General features: G+C 42.0%; 2 protein-coding genes across 8 annotated transcripts in view; both read right to left on the bottom strand.

Moving 5' to 3' along the window:
* Nucleotides 1-233: 233 nt before the first annotated feature.
* On the bottom strand, nt 234-3,673 carry edn1 (endothelin 1). The gene is made up of 5 exons (XM_036565694.1): nt 3,421-3,673; nt 2,780-2,930; nt 2,527-2,673; nt 1,718-1,822; nt 234-1,220 (listed from the first exon to the last, which is right to left on the bottom strand). Exons 1-5 carry the CDS (start codon nt 3,632-3,634, stop codon nt 1,100-1,102), a joined length of 738 nt encoding a protein of 245 aa, XP_036421587.1. The 5' UTR covers nt 3,635-3,673; the 3' UTR covers nt 234-1,099.
* Nucleotides 3,674-10,744: 7,071 nt separating this feature from the next.
* The window catches only part of hivep1 (HIVEP zinc finger 1), a 70,345-nt gene continuing 66,668 nt past the window's right edge, over nt 10,745-14,421 (bottom strand). For 5 of the 7 annotated variants that reach the window (XM_036566915.1, XM_036566919.1, XM_036566917.1 and 2 more), the window contains 2 exons: nt 12,880-13,427; nt 10,745-12,607 (listed from right to left, as the gene is read on the bottom strand). In XM_036566915.1, the coding sequence (XP_036422808.1) occupies nt 11,441-12,607; nt 12,880-13,427 (1,715 nt within the window). In that variant the 3' untranslated portion in view covers nt 10,745-11,440. Of the gene's footprint in view, nt 12,608-12,723; nt 13,428-14,421 lie in introns of all 7 variants that reach the window. The other 2 variants (XM_036566920.1, XM_036566921.1) reach the window with 2 other exon arrangements.

Below are 14,421 nucleotides of genomic sequence, written 5' to 3' on the forward strand. Positions count from 1 at the left end.
TTACTGCTTAATTTGACATTTTTCATTTCATTTCACTGTGAAACCTGTGTCATAATCAGTTAAACTCCTATCTTAATAGCATACCATTCAAATAGATGAATCTCAAACCAACCTAATCATATTCTACTGCCTCACTTACAGCTTCAGAAGCAGTGACTACTTAGTATTAGCGACAGAGAAAAAATGACATGACAAAATGTGAGCACAACCAAATAAGAGACAGACAACAGAAATGATATTATAAATAAAGTTAATTATTTATTTCCTACAATGCAGACCACAAGAGTGGCTTTAAAGTGATAGCATTTCATAGAAATATAATAACAGTCGAAAAGGCGGGCCAATATGGCTTGATAATAAATACGTTCTTTAACCTAAATATTTCAATAAATATCCATTTGCATTGATTATATATTCAGAGCGAAGTCATTATACAGCATGTAGACAGAAGTGAACATGTCAGACATGATAAGGAAGATATCCAGTATTACATCGAAACAAAAGCCCTATCAGTGAAGGTCACAGGGTGCTTCTGGAATAACATCATGCCACACCCAGTAATTCGCTCTGACTCTATTTCTCCAGGTGTAACATTATGTTTCATCGTGACATGCTACTTTTGTGCGATTACTACAGGGATGTCTTGAGTTGACTTTGGTTATTGATGCAGCACTTGAGTGTCCCTGCTGAAGTCCCAATTCAAAAACATAAAAGTGTCCAAGAGCTGGTTCTCCCACATATGACTTTAAACTCATGAAGAAATTCTTGGTTTCTTGAGTTTTCCAGTGCCCTCCAGGTTCATATCTTCATTTTGATGTTGTTTTCCACTGGATGTTACAGCGGCAGGTGGTTTCTCTCCTAATACATGATGCCTAAAAAGTGTCAGCATGCAATGTTTGCATGCCACAGCTTCTCAGCTCTGTAGGCTACTCTGCAAACACTACGACTCAGGCAGTCACATTTGCAGGGTCTCTGGGAGAAGGTCCCATCATACCTCATGGACTGCAAGGCATCATCAGCAGCTTGGGGAGAACAGTCCCTTAGCTTTGGAACCCCTTGCTGAGTCTTGCATGGCAAGTTGAGGACCTCACTCCTGCCTCTAAGACATGGTATTTTCAGCAACCCAAGCTTGTGCCTTGTGGAACCGTCTGAACCTCCATTTCTCCAGGAGAAGCCGAATCTGCTTGGTGGTCAGAGAGGGTACAGCACTCTTATGGACCCTGCATACAAAGAAAGAAACCAGGTGAGCCTTCAGATATTCAGTTTCATTCAGGTAGACTCTTTTATTGGTTGATGATGATGTTTCTGTTGGTTATAATGAGCTGACCACTGATGAAGGCTGTTCAGCTTGATTAGATGGCAAATTATATCTGAGACTCTGGGGCTTGTTCTGAGCAACATAATGACCTGAGCTAAAGAAAAATGCTCTATGGCCTCTTCCTCATACTTCATAATAAATGCCTTCCTCAGTAGTCAGACAACAAAGGGGAATTCTATCACAGTACATACTCATAATCTATACATACATCTCCAGTGGAAACTCTCTTTCATCATATTCTAACCTTTGAAAAACTGTCTCTCACTATCTACCTTGTCAACCACAATGAGGTGAATTGCGCATTCCTAAGAAAAGCCATCCATCTTACAGCAGGTTATAATCACACCGCCCAATTATTTTGCACAGCTATGCTAGTAATTTTTTCTTGCTTTCTCTCACCTTTTCATACTCCGTGTCTGGGCTGCCACGTCGTGTTTGCGCTGCTTCTTGGCACAGTCGTGGCCGCAGGCAGTAGGGATCACCTTGTCAGGCGCTGCCTTACGCCTTAAGAGAGAAAGAGAGAAAGCGCACATGTCAGAAACACAAGACGCACCTTCAGTTTCGTGAAATCACTCACAAGGGCTGGAAACACTCCGCATAAATAGAACCCAAACTTGTTCATGCAAGTCTGTCGAGTCTCGCACCTTCAGTTATTCTGGCTGCGTGCATGAATACTGCACGTCTTTACGTGCGTTACTGACCAAAGCTTAGAGTTGAAGGCAGTTCAACAATGAGTGCATTTCAACAGTGTGTCTTGTTGGTCCAGCTCAGCTGAGTTCAGAGACTGTAGCCCATCTGTTGGTGCACGGTTTGTGTTATATATACACAAACAGCACTTCATGGTCAGTTGGTTTTCTGTTACTGACCACAGAGCCACTGCTGACCAGGGGATGAGCCACTCTTAACTTAGCAGAGACACTAATGTGTCTAAAAACCCCAAGAGCACTTCTGTGTCTGATACATTCAGTGTGGCACCAACTACATCTATGCTATGTTCAGAATGGTCCACCACCCAAATAATATCTGGACAACAGTGGTCTTATAGTCAGAAACTGACCAGTGATGAAGGGAGTAAAGAATGGCCGAGAAATTGTGCATGAAAACAAATGAGCTACAGTCTGTAACTGTACATCTACACAGAAGAGCCATGAAGCAGGTTGACCTCAGAAAGTGAGTGGAAGTGAAAGTAAAGTAGTGCAGGTCTTTACCGAGCCGGGTAGTCCGTGTGGCAGAATGAGGCACACGCGCCATCCATGCTGTCCGCACACCTGCAGCGCGCGGGGTCGTTGCTGGCCGGTCGTGCCGCAGAGCGCTTCCTGCGCGGCGCGTTGCCCAGCCCGTACGACACTGTGCGCCTGAAAGAGGGGGCAAACATTTTCTCACATCAGACCACATGGCTCGGGTTAAAGCAGAGAGGCTGTAAATAGGGGTCTCTAAATAAAGATCGGTGGTCCTACTCACTCTGGAGTGTTCACCCAGATGATGTCCAGGTGGCAGAAGTACACGCACTCTTTGTCCAGGAAACTGGCGCACGAGCAGCGCTTGGTCCTGGAGTGGCGCGCGGGGCCGGGAGTCGCCGCACCTTCGGTCAGAGACCGAGCCGGCAGAGCAGCTGCAGAAAGAAGTGGAAAGAGGACCAGATGAAACACGCTGAATATCATCTCTATGTCATGACAGGCTACTACATATACACTAACATTTAAACATAACACGACAAAACTACCAAAACAACAAAAACCGAACTGAATTCAATTATTGATTCAATTATTAATTCAAATGTGAACTCAACTGTGAGATCGTTTCCATGTAAAGTAAATCAGACATTTCGTAGGGTTAACAGACCTTACATGAAAGCCTGATGCTGCGAATTTACTGTTATTAGTGTGGACATAATGTAGACACTTGAATCAAGTAAGTCCAAATTCCAGCACACTTCTCGCAAAAATGGACCTTTTAAAAGTACCTAGTAAAATCTGAACGCGTCCACATCTTTTTATTTTCCTGTAAAGTTCCATACTTAGTGTACTTTTACCCCTTTTTGCCTTTAAACACATTTCCTCACACAAATAACACCAGAAGCAGAGTAAAGGTGAACTCATTACCTGTGTGAAAGATGCCAGAAGAAAGCACGGACAACACGGGGAAAATAATCCGCAACTCCATTATGCAGAAATGAGGTCGGTTTCTCTGATTATTAGTCCAATTTGTGTCTGAACGCAGGAGAAGTTTGTGAGTTTGCAGTAAAGTTGCGCTCCTTCTGCTGCTGCGCTCTCTGAGATCAACGAGAGCCAGTGCGTTCAACTCCACACAACACATGCACACACGCCTCCAGCAGGCCCTTATATACCCGCCACATCCCACCTCCCCCCTCGCGTGTAAACACTCCTGTCGGCGGGCTCGTGCGCGGACAATGCTGTTTGTTAGCGTCTACCGACACGCCAAAACGTGGAGGCCGAGATAAGAGCGCAGCACTGCCGGAGACGCCGGCCGGGCTGCTCCAGCCAAGTCTGTCAGGCGGCGGCAATGACGGAGCCTCGCCAGCAGATGGAGCCTGAGGACGCGAAGAGGGAGAGCGAGCAGAATGAGAGTGGAGAGACGAGATCTCGATTTTAAGTGAAATTAATTAAACAATAAATATCCGTGGTATTCTTCACGGATATATCTTAAAAAGCCTTTATTAACACTAAACTACGACTAAAAAATCTGTTTCATACGTTATTGACTAATAAAGGCTTTCAACTCCGTGAAGAGTGCAATGAAAATTCACTTTTTCTCGAGCCACTGGACCTTACATACTTAAAAAAGATGGTTCTGCAAGGGTTCTTCAGTAAAGGCAATTGTTCCATTTAGAACCATGAGTTCCATATACAATCACTTAATGCTTGAAATTAAATTGTTCTTCAGATTGATCAAGAATGTGTTGTATATGGTTTTATGTAGCACCAAAAAGGTTCTTCCACTGTTATGATGTCAAGCTTGCAACAATAGAAGAACCCTGTTTGGTGCTACATAGAACCGTTTTCAAAAAGGTCCTATGTAGAACCATTTAGCCTACAACACACTCTGAAGAACCACTGCACCATGCAAACCACCAGCAGGAGATGGCTCTAAATAGAACTCATGGTTCTAAATAGAACCAGTGCCTTTACTAGAGAACCATTTTTTTAAGTGTGTACTTCACAGACCACCTTCAGTATTTGTATGTTTATTTCCCGACACTGTTAGAAAACAAGGTACTGTCCAGGTACATGTTAGTTCCTCAAGGTATAAACAATGTAGATGCAACCTCAAAGGTACAATATAGTCCTTTAGGGCAAATTTATACTTTTTCATAACTAAAGTCATAAAATAAAATAAAGAATCTGAAGTCATGAGAAGAACTATAGATTCAATGCAACTTTATAACTGCAATATATCAATTTAGCATATATTAAAAATATTTAATAAAAGATGTAGTGCAATTAATTATGTTCCCCAACTACTTCCCTTTAGATTATGATTAGATTACGGTAGAACTGCATTAGTGCTGCATTAGCACCTACAATTTTAAATGTACTCTTGGATGGATCATAATCTTGCAAGACTCCAGGACACAATTGTCTTTGGAGACCCCCAGTACTCCAACAAAACGCTTAATAAATACAAGAAAATAAGCTGAAAATCAAGATGCTTCACATTCATGTGCACTTTTAGCAAAGCACATTTGTTAATCTCTTAAAAAAATAAACACACCTAGCCTTTTAATAATCTGCAATATACTATTGTGTCTACAGAGTAACAGTTTTTGTGTGAAGATTTGTACGCTAAAGACAAACTTAAATCATGCTTTCTTTTCTTTTTCTTTCAAACCAAACCTGGTCAGAGAGCTAAAACAGAAGCAGTCCTACACACATCGAAGTGTAAAGAAGAGTAAGATGCTTTTGGGAAACTGGCTCTGCCCAGTAATCTGTCCCCTAGACATAAAAGAAGACTGGGGTGGGCAACATGGCAAATACATCACAGCATGACACTTTCATCATATATATATATATATATATATATATATATATATATATATATATATATATATATATATATATATTTATATATATATATATATTTATATATATATATATATATATATATACATATATATATATATATATATATATATATCACAGTTTTTTGTTTGTTTAAGAACAAGTTATATCAGACAAATTGCCCCAGCAAAACAGTAGTTCCATGTTTAAAAATAGACAATGAAAATTTGAGTCATTTAATTCAACATTTGCAAATATTTGAGAAAAACAGTTCATAATTACAACAAAGAAGCTGTTCAGTGTTCAACACCTACAGTGCTGGATGGCATCTTACAGTGCTGAATTAGCACCAGCAGCACTGAATGATCCCTTACAGTGTATAATTAATGCCTACACTGTTGAATGACCATTTAAGGTGTCAAATTAACACCTACAGTGTTGAATGACCTCTTACAGTGTAGAATTAACACTTGCAGTGTTGAGTGACCTCTTACAGTGCTCATTTGTGTCCTACTTGACTTGCTTGGAACACTGCTAATGTAAATTCTACACTGTAGATTTATTTAACTGACTTTAAAATCTATTTTATAATTAGAAGGAGTCTAGTCATCAGTTTATCATCCCATATGTTCTGTAGCATAACATGTCCATTGCTTACCCATGCTGTTCTAAAGTTAAAACAGTAAGAAATTACTGGTATGACAAGGTTCAAAGTGCATTTCACACCTGCTGATTCTTATTGTTTTAGCCTCGCTCTTAAATCTGTGAAACTCATGACACCAAGATGTCTGGTAGGGAATCAGGCTATCCCTTCAAGGGGAACTCCACCAAATTTTAATTAAACAGATGAGACGTAAACAAAGGCATTGAGAGTGGCTTGGTGTGAAATGCTCTGTTCTAGAGAAACTTTCCAAGTCAGAACAGTTCACAGTGGTGGAGATAGGAAACAGACATCCACCTCTAAAAGGTCCCTAATGGAAAGTCATTACATGGAATGATTAGGTATATGCTGCCTGATGTCTGAGACATTGTTAAATCCAGTTATTTTAAACCTTTAATGCTGGAGGGCTATGTTATGAAGCAGAATAGTCCCCAAAAAACATCATCATCAACATAACTTATAAAAAACAGAAGACACATATAGGTTCACTGGTGGTTTTGGAAAGTAAAAAAATGGCTACATTTGTGTTATAGACATTGAGACCCCTGGTTCCTAGCAACACCACTGTAGAGAAGCCTGTAAGTTTCTTTACAAATGAACCGTTTCACATAAAACCAGTATGAATGTTTACATCTCAAAGATTGTTAATCAGATATTTTTTTAAAAAATGGTGGAATTCCTCTTTAAGAGAAGGAGTACTGTTGTAGAAGGCTTCCATGGACTATTTCATGATGTGGAGTTGATGGCAAGTAGGCTTACTCGTAGCCTAACAGCTTCAGTCTGACTTATATGTGTCCCTTCCAGTACACTGGAAAAGTACATTCATGGAAAGTGATGCCTATCATCCCACACTCAAGCTCTTCACTGTGCAGGCACACTACAGCACTCTTAGAGTTGGGCCTACTACTATACATCTAATCTCATGTACTTTATCAACTGTTATATAAGGAAGATCCCATGCAACCTGTTTCTGCCTGTCCGGAGAGCATCTGAAGCAGCAGCAAAGCAGTCATCTATTAGAGAATCCATCCTAGTTCTGGGGATGCAGCATAAAAGTAATTATGAAAGTATGCATGAGGCTACAGCTGAACTCTTCCTCTGTCCTCAGGCTAGGGCGGTATAACTGCAGATATAGTTGTTTTAGGTCCTGACATCACCAGTATCATTCTTCACTAAGCTCTGCCTGTCAGTGCCTCTGTTAATGGCGCCACTTAAAGCTTTCCCTTTTTCTCCTCTGGCTGATATGTGCACAAGGAGCAGTCTCAGCGCCATTAAGTAATGACGGAAAATCTTGTGTGCAGGGGAATAGGAACAGTGGAAAGTTTGGAGTCAAACATGGCTGACTCCACTAATCAGCGGATGGTGTTATTCTTTCCACTGGAGCTCTGATGTTAATAAGTCTGCGTTGTGTCTGAGGTAGTATGACAGGTTAAGTGTTTAGTAGTAGAGCGAAACAAGAGCATTAATACCGAGTCGTCGTTTGAGCTAAGCTTTGTTTCTAACATTGTTGTGAGGGCGCTGCGCTGTTTTTTCCACAGATAATCTGAGTATTCCGTGGCATTTTAGATTCTCTCACCCACTCTCAGACTCTCTGAGGGTCTGGTATCTAGGCAACATCCTCCCCACCCACCTGGTTACCTCGCTCTGCATGTTCCGTACAGCGTGTTCTGAGCCTCCTGCTGCAGTAACGCCGCTCCGCCACTCGGCGGCACTACAAGCCAGTCTCAGCGGACTGACGGGCGACGCGAGCCGTATGAGTCACTAGCGAGCTCTGAAGAAGACTTTAGCTCTGAGCCCTCTGGAGAGAAGCGCTCGGAGTCAAGGTCAGTGTGACCTCCGTCATCCCGCAGCAGCTTTGAAGGCTGACGTCGCTCCCTCCTCTCCAAGGAACATCGATTATGGATGAAAGTAGAAAAGACTTTGTTGCATCTTTAAATGAGGTCTAACGATACAAGATCTGATTCGGTATTCGCACGATATTCGGAGCAAAATTCGAATGCAGAAAAATGAAGACAGTAATCGTTGGTGCACAACTTACTAACGACACTAGAGCTGGAGCGAGTTGCTTATTGGTGCTAATCGTTTGCAAACTTTGGTGTTCAAACAGTTGGACTGCATGGCTTAATCATTAGAATACACAATCATACACAATACACAGTCACTAGGTGTGGGTGATATGGCAAAATCATGATAATTCAAGGCATTTTCTCGATACATGATGTGCATCATAACATTTTATTTTTCTGAACACACACACACACACACACGCGCGCGCGCACATTTTTTCCAAGTCATTTTGGGCTGTTTCTTTTGGTCCATTAATCATGAAATTTACACATAGTGTAAAGAGCAACAGGCATTTTTAAACTATGTCAAAAACTGAAAAACACAGACGCGGAAAAAGCGTTTGATTGTCTCTCTTGGAGATTTCTTTTCCAAACTCTAACTCGTCTAGGATTTGGCCGAAACTTTATTGAGTCGATTTGTATACTGTATTCAGAGCCAAGTGCTGCAGTTAGAGTTAATGGATACACATCAGAGTTTTTTGCTCTCAAGAGGGGAACATGCCAAGGGGATCCACTATCACCTGCTCTCTTCGCCATGTGCATCGAACCCTTGGCTCAAATGATCAGAGATAGCAAAAATATACATGGAATTTTGGTAGGTGACATAGGAGCATAAAATATCCCTATATGCTGATGACATACTCCTTTACTTATCAAGTCCATCTTCCTCCATACCTGCGCTGAAGGAGTGCACTGAAAAATTTGCTTGTTATTCTGGCTATAAAGTTAACGTGACTAAAACTGAGGCTATTGACATTAATGCTAAAATCTCGCAAAAAAATCAAGACTGACAGTGGCTTTAGATGGCCAGGAGAAGGCATTAAATACCTTGGGTTTTTTATACCCGCCTCAGTAGATAGGTTGCACCATGCTAACTATGATACGATAATCAGGAACATTAAAAATGATCTAACCCGTTGACTCGAATTACCTCTGTCTATGGCAGGGCAAATAGAATCTATTTGTATGAATGGCCTTTATTACGAATGATACCACAACCAGGTGGTTAGATATTGAAAGGTTAAACTGTGATATTGAAAGGTTAAACTGTGAAAAAGCCATAGATGACTTACTATTTACTAATATACCCTTGTCATCCTGTAGAGTAAGCATCTGGGTAAAGAACACAATTCAAGTATTTCGATTCAGCATATAAAAATTGGTCCAGGCATGGCCTCACCTATATACATCACTTATTTCAATAGAAAATACTAAGTCTTTTGTCCAAATTAGGCAAGAGTTTGACCTCCCTGAAACAAACTTTTTCAGATATCTTCAAATTAGGCATTTTCCAATAGAGCAATACTTTGTCATTTAATGACCTGCTCTAGTAGCTGGAGGGAATTTAAATGGAAGCTTATTGCTAGATACTTCAGAACACCATATATAACCAAGAGGATTGGCTCATCTTCATCGAGTAGTTGCTGGAGGAATTGAGGGGAAACTGAAGCGAATTTTGTCCATATTTTTGGTCAGGTGGAAAACTGAGGAAGCACTGGGAGGATGCAACAATACAATGCTCTAAACTCTGTCTTTGATATTCCAATTCCTAAAGAACCTTTAGTATCATTGTCAGGAGTTGTCCCCCAGGAATATGATAATAGGTGCCAAATCTACCTTCTCAAAATTTTATTTGCAGCAGCCATTAACGGTACAACTGTTAATTGGCTGAAAACTGCTGTCCCAACATATGAGTCCTGGATTCAGCGTCTATGTGAACTACATAACATGAAAGAAATAACATATAATTTGAGACTACAGAAGCAGAAATTTGTTAAAAGATGGAGTCCAGCAATGTCAATAATGCTTTGAAAATATGGTATAATTAAATTTATATTGGTAGTAGGCATCAATCCCACTTCCACTACATCTCCTTCCTTCCATCCCGGTTATTGTTTTACAAGTCTTTATTTAATGTTTAACATACTGCACTGAACTACATCTAATAAACCAGGCCTAATAATGCTCTCTTTGTGATGAAAGATGCAGGTGGTCAGTGATTTATAATCTCACTGATTTGTTTTTTCAAAAATTCTGCATAATTCAATAAATAATATTATTATGGGTAAAACAGTGACAAATCTGGGATAAAAAAAAAAAAAAAGTTTCTTTAGGGGTTATTTTGCCTTACAATGGCCTACCTCTCTGCCATAAACATATTAAAAAATGTTTTTGGCCAAAATCCTCAAATCTTCTCTCAAAACTATAGTAAAAATTATATCAGGCATCAGGCAAGGTATTTGTAACCGCTTCATGTAATAACAGTGAGGCAGCTTTTAAAGGCTTTAAACGCTTCAGCCATCTGGTTCCTATTGTCTATTGCGAACAATTCTGACTCAGTAAGTTTCTCTAGACATTTCACATCAAACCACTCTTAATAAGTTTACCGCTTAACCGTTTAATTATGCAAAATGTTGGAAAAATGCTGGAATTCTACTTTCAATAATGGCGATATACACAATGTGATCCGATATGAGATAATTTCTTATGATAATGATACATATTGTCATATTCCCCACTCCTAAATGTCATATCTCCACAACGCACATTGTCACAGTTTTGCACTGCAGTCTCACAATGACATGATGCATTGGTACAACCCTAATATTTAAGATCTCCAAGCTTCTGTGCTATGTAAATCTGAGACAACAGACCAACAAAAAGACATACGAGCAATGAGTGCACTTGTAAACAAAGTTTTACTGATACATTTGATTGTGTAGATACATCAATGTAAAGCCACCACTTTACACATACCTATGGACTTATGGAGATCAACTGGGCACTAGATGGAATATAATAAATAGTTGAACACAACATCTGTACACAGAAACACTACCCCAAAAGCCATAGAAATGTTCATATATCAGTACAACATTTATTTATTTTCTTAACATAAATTTATGAGTTGACATAAAACATTTCAAAATAAAACTAAATTTTCTCCATTCAATTTTAACTTCCTTTTAATCTAGGCTAATTGAACACAGGCAACTACTAGATTTGTAAGATAATATTTACATGTTCCTAACCAAGAAACTCCAAAAAAGGCACAAGTGTCTATACAACATGTACAAAAAAGAAAAATAAAGAAAACTGCCTGGAGCTGACAAAAAAAGTAAAAAATAAAATAATTGGTCATAATCATTATCATCATCATCATGATTGCACGTACAATAATGAATGTCAGAAAATGTGCTTTTGGAGAGGGCCAGCAAAGTTGCCAACCCCCTTGAGTGTTTTCAGTTTTACAAAGTGACAAAGTTTTACAAAAGAGAGAGAAAGCAGTAGTCAGAGAAAGAGAGAGGGACAGAGAGAGAATGAGAGAGAGAAAGATCAATGGAAAGATAGAAGTTTTTATTTCCACCACGGACTCTTAGGTAGCAATGACAAGTCTATCTTCATCATCGCTGGAGGCATCATTGTAGTCATCAGTTACTGTTTGCCTGGTGATTGGCTGCCGTGGTGGTCTTGCCTCACTAGCCCCCACTGCTGGTGCCTTTGGTGCACCCTCAGACCCTTCCTCAGCAGAGGTGGAGGGCTTTGGTTGTGGTGTTGATTTTTCCTTTTCTGTGACAGCTGTGCTTAGTGCTGTTTCATCCCCAGTGGTTGGACTGGGTTTGCTTGGTGAGGTCACTTCCACTGAGGGCTGTACAGTGACTGGGATTACCGCTACAGGTGGTGCTGCTGCTGCTGTGGTTGGCCTGGCTGTGGGGGAAATAGTAGATGGGGAAGAGGCTGGGGAAGACTCAGCTACTTGCAAAGGTAAGGAGACAGAGGTCACTCCCTCCGGACTGCAGGGCTTGTCTGGTACCAAGGGGAGAGGGCTGAGAGCGGAGAGGGGGCTGAGGGAGGGGATGAGGGCAGGGAGGGCGATGTTGAGGATCTGCAGGCCAGGGATGTGACCTGGGGAGGCTGTGCTGGTCTGAGGCGCAGGGCTGGCTGCCAAGACCTGAACACCCAGAGTTGCATTTAGTGCCAGGCTCTGCTGAGGAACTAGCTGGGTGGAGTTAGCCAAACCCACCACACTCAGTGTCTCCATTCCTACAGGCTGCAGTGTGGCCTGGGGAGCACTGAGGGTCTGAAGACCTGCCACCTGGCCCAGGGGGAAGCAGGGTAGGACACTACTGACAGGTTCCTGGACTACCAGTGGCTGCGTGGGGGAGCCCTCAGGCCGAGGTGGAGTGTTAGGGGCTGGGAGAGGGCTGCTAGCCTGTCGGTGGATGACACTGACAGCTGGGATGGTGAGTTGGACAGGCCCAGCTTGGATGGGTACAAAGGTGGAATATGCAGCCAAGCCAGCAGGCACCAGCTGGATGCCACCAACTGGTACCATGCTGTAGGGGGAGCGAGAAGGCTGCTGAGAGTGTAGGGGGAGGTGGCTGAAGAGGTGGGTGGTGGTTCCGGCTCCGGATTCATGGACTGGACCAGGGGCTGGAAAGTGTAAAGGACCTTGAAGGGAGTCTGAGGTGGTCTGAGTGCCACGGTCAACATTGGAGTTGGATTCATTTGAGGGCTGTGAAGGGCTGCACACTGATCCATCCTGTAAAACAGTATTTTTATAGATTCATTTGGCATACGTATTCACTTCTGTGAACAACAGAGAGGTGTGTACTACCTAATATTTATGGATATCAATTTAAACATAAGTCTATTCACCTTTCCATGCAATCAAAGCAGCTTTGCAGAGGTGCCAGGCATGCGAGAATCAATGCATGGGTATGGAGGTGGATATTGGTATGGACATGGGTTGACAAGTAAAGAAAGGGGAAGGCAAGGTGGGAAAGACAGTGACTGGGAGGACACGGGTCTCACCTGGCCGAGCTTGGAGCCCTTGCCCGGCACGGGGGGACTAGGGGGCACATCGATGTCCGGATAGTCGATGGACATCTGTCTGCAGGGCGAAACCGGGCTCATCATGTGTACAGATTCTGTGTCGGAGGCATGGGATTCTGAAGCAGGGGCAGGGTGGGAGACAAAGGGGGGGGGGCTTGGGCCAGGGCTAGAGCAGAAAGCGGAGATCGACATCTGTCTGACCAATGAAACAGGGCTGGTCATGGCCACCGACTCTGTGTCCGATGTCTGGGACTCTGAGGCCGAAGCTTGAGGGAGAAGAGCTGGGCGTGGGTTCGGGCTGATAGACATCTGTGCGAGCAGGGAGCTTGGTGCTGGATCAGCCTGGCTGGAAGGAAGGTGCTGGGGGCTTGCAGAGACAGAGGGTGTGGCGGAGACACCTGACTCTGCTTGGCTGTCTTCCTCATCCTCCTCTTCCCCATCGTTATCCTCGTCATCAGGGCCATCTGAGTCATCACCATCCGAATCTTGCCGATCTGCACTGCCTGCTCTTCCTGATCGATCACCTGCTGAAAAAATTTAGAATTAATTGCAACGCAAAGGTTTTGGAAAGAAGCAGAAAAGTACAACCCTAAAGAGCCACACAATGTGATATTACTCTAGCATCAATCTAAAACTTTTCACTGTGAATTCCTCAATCAAAATTTGTAGTGCAAAGAATAAAATCATAAGATCTGGACTCAGTTTCAGTATTATAGGTACAACAGATCTCAGTCTCAAACGATGGAGACATTTGGAGTTTTTATGACTAGAATTCTTCCCTTTTGATCTACTCTTAAACCAAAGCATGGACCGGTAGGCATATTAACATCTCAGACCTCAAGACTGAGTGGCATGGGCTTGACTGCTTGTGTGAAATTCAGATAAAGAGAAAGAGAAACAGAGAAACAAATATGCTTTGAGTGACTGGGACCAGAGAAAGCTTACAGCTTTTCACATTCTTTTTTCTCTCTCTAAAATTAGATACTGCAATTTCCCCTTGGTAAAGGCCGCTCATGCCGCCCACATGTGCTTAGAGTTAACAAGGGAAGAGGCTGCATTTAGAATCTTTAATTACATCGTAGCATTGCCATTGATCGTGACCGCGACTGAGCACAGTCCGGGACAATCGGCATTTAATGGCTGTTGTTATTATTAGTAAACCTATTAATGGGCAGGGTGATCCTGTTGTTAGAAGCCTTGGGCCACTGGTGTAAACATACTGTGGTGACTGCATAGTGGATTTCTTTAATAAAACATGAATCAAATATTATGTGCTCTCCTTGTGTTTTCCAACTGTGTGCCTTGTTATGCTTCAGCCACCTTACATGATTTAATCATAATATATGACTGCAAGAACATGACACTTTTTAAAGCAGAGTTGTACAACTGCAGCCTTCTAAAATTACAGCACTGCTAATCATCCAGCAATTCACGATCAACTATGCTAAAGCAGTGAAATCTCTAAATGTGCAGTACATTTGATCTCTATAACCAGAGAACCCAAATGGCAGAGGCAAGGGC

The sequence above is a fragment of the Colossoma macropomum genome, unplaced genomic scaffold (genome assembly GCF_904425465.1).
Source record: "Colossoma macropomum unplaced genomic scaffold, Colossoma_macropomum, whole genome shotgun sequence".
Taxonomy (NCBI): Eukaryota; Metazoa; Chordata; class Actinopteri; order Characiformes; family Serrasalmidae; genus Colossoma; species Colossoma macropomum.

What these genes read in the sequence shown, in the direction of transcription:
- edn1 (XM_036565694.1), bottom strand. Translation starts at nt 3,634, where the DNA reads ATGTGTTGTGTGGAGTTGAACGCACTGGCTCTCGTTGATCTCAGAGAG. An exon ending in CACACGGACTACCCGGCTCG is followed by an intron (nt 1,823 to 2,526) that starts GTAAAGACCTGC and finishes TTCTCTCTTAAG; the next exon opens with GCGTAAGGCAGCGCCTGACA. An exon ending in CAGACACGGAGTATGAAAAG is followed by an intron (nt 1,221 to 1,717) that starts GTGAGAGAAAGC and finishes CTTTGTATGCAG; the next exon opens with GGTCCATAAGAGTGCTGTAC.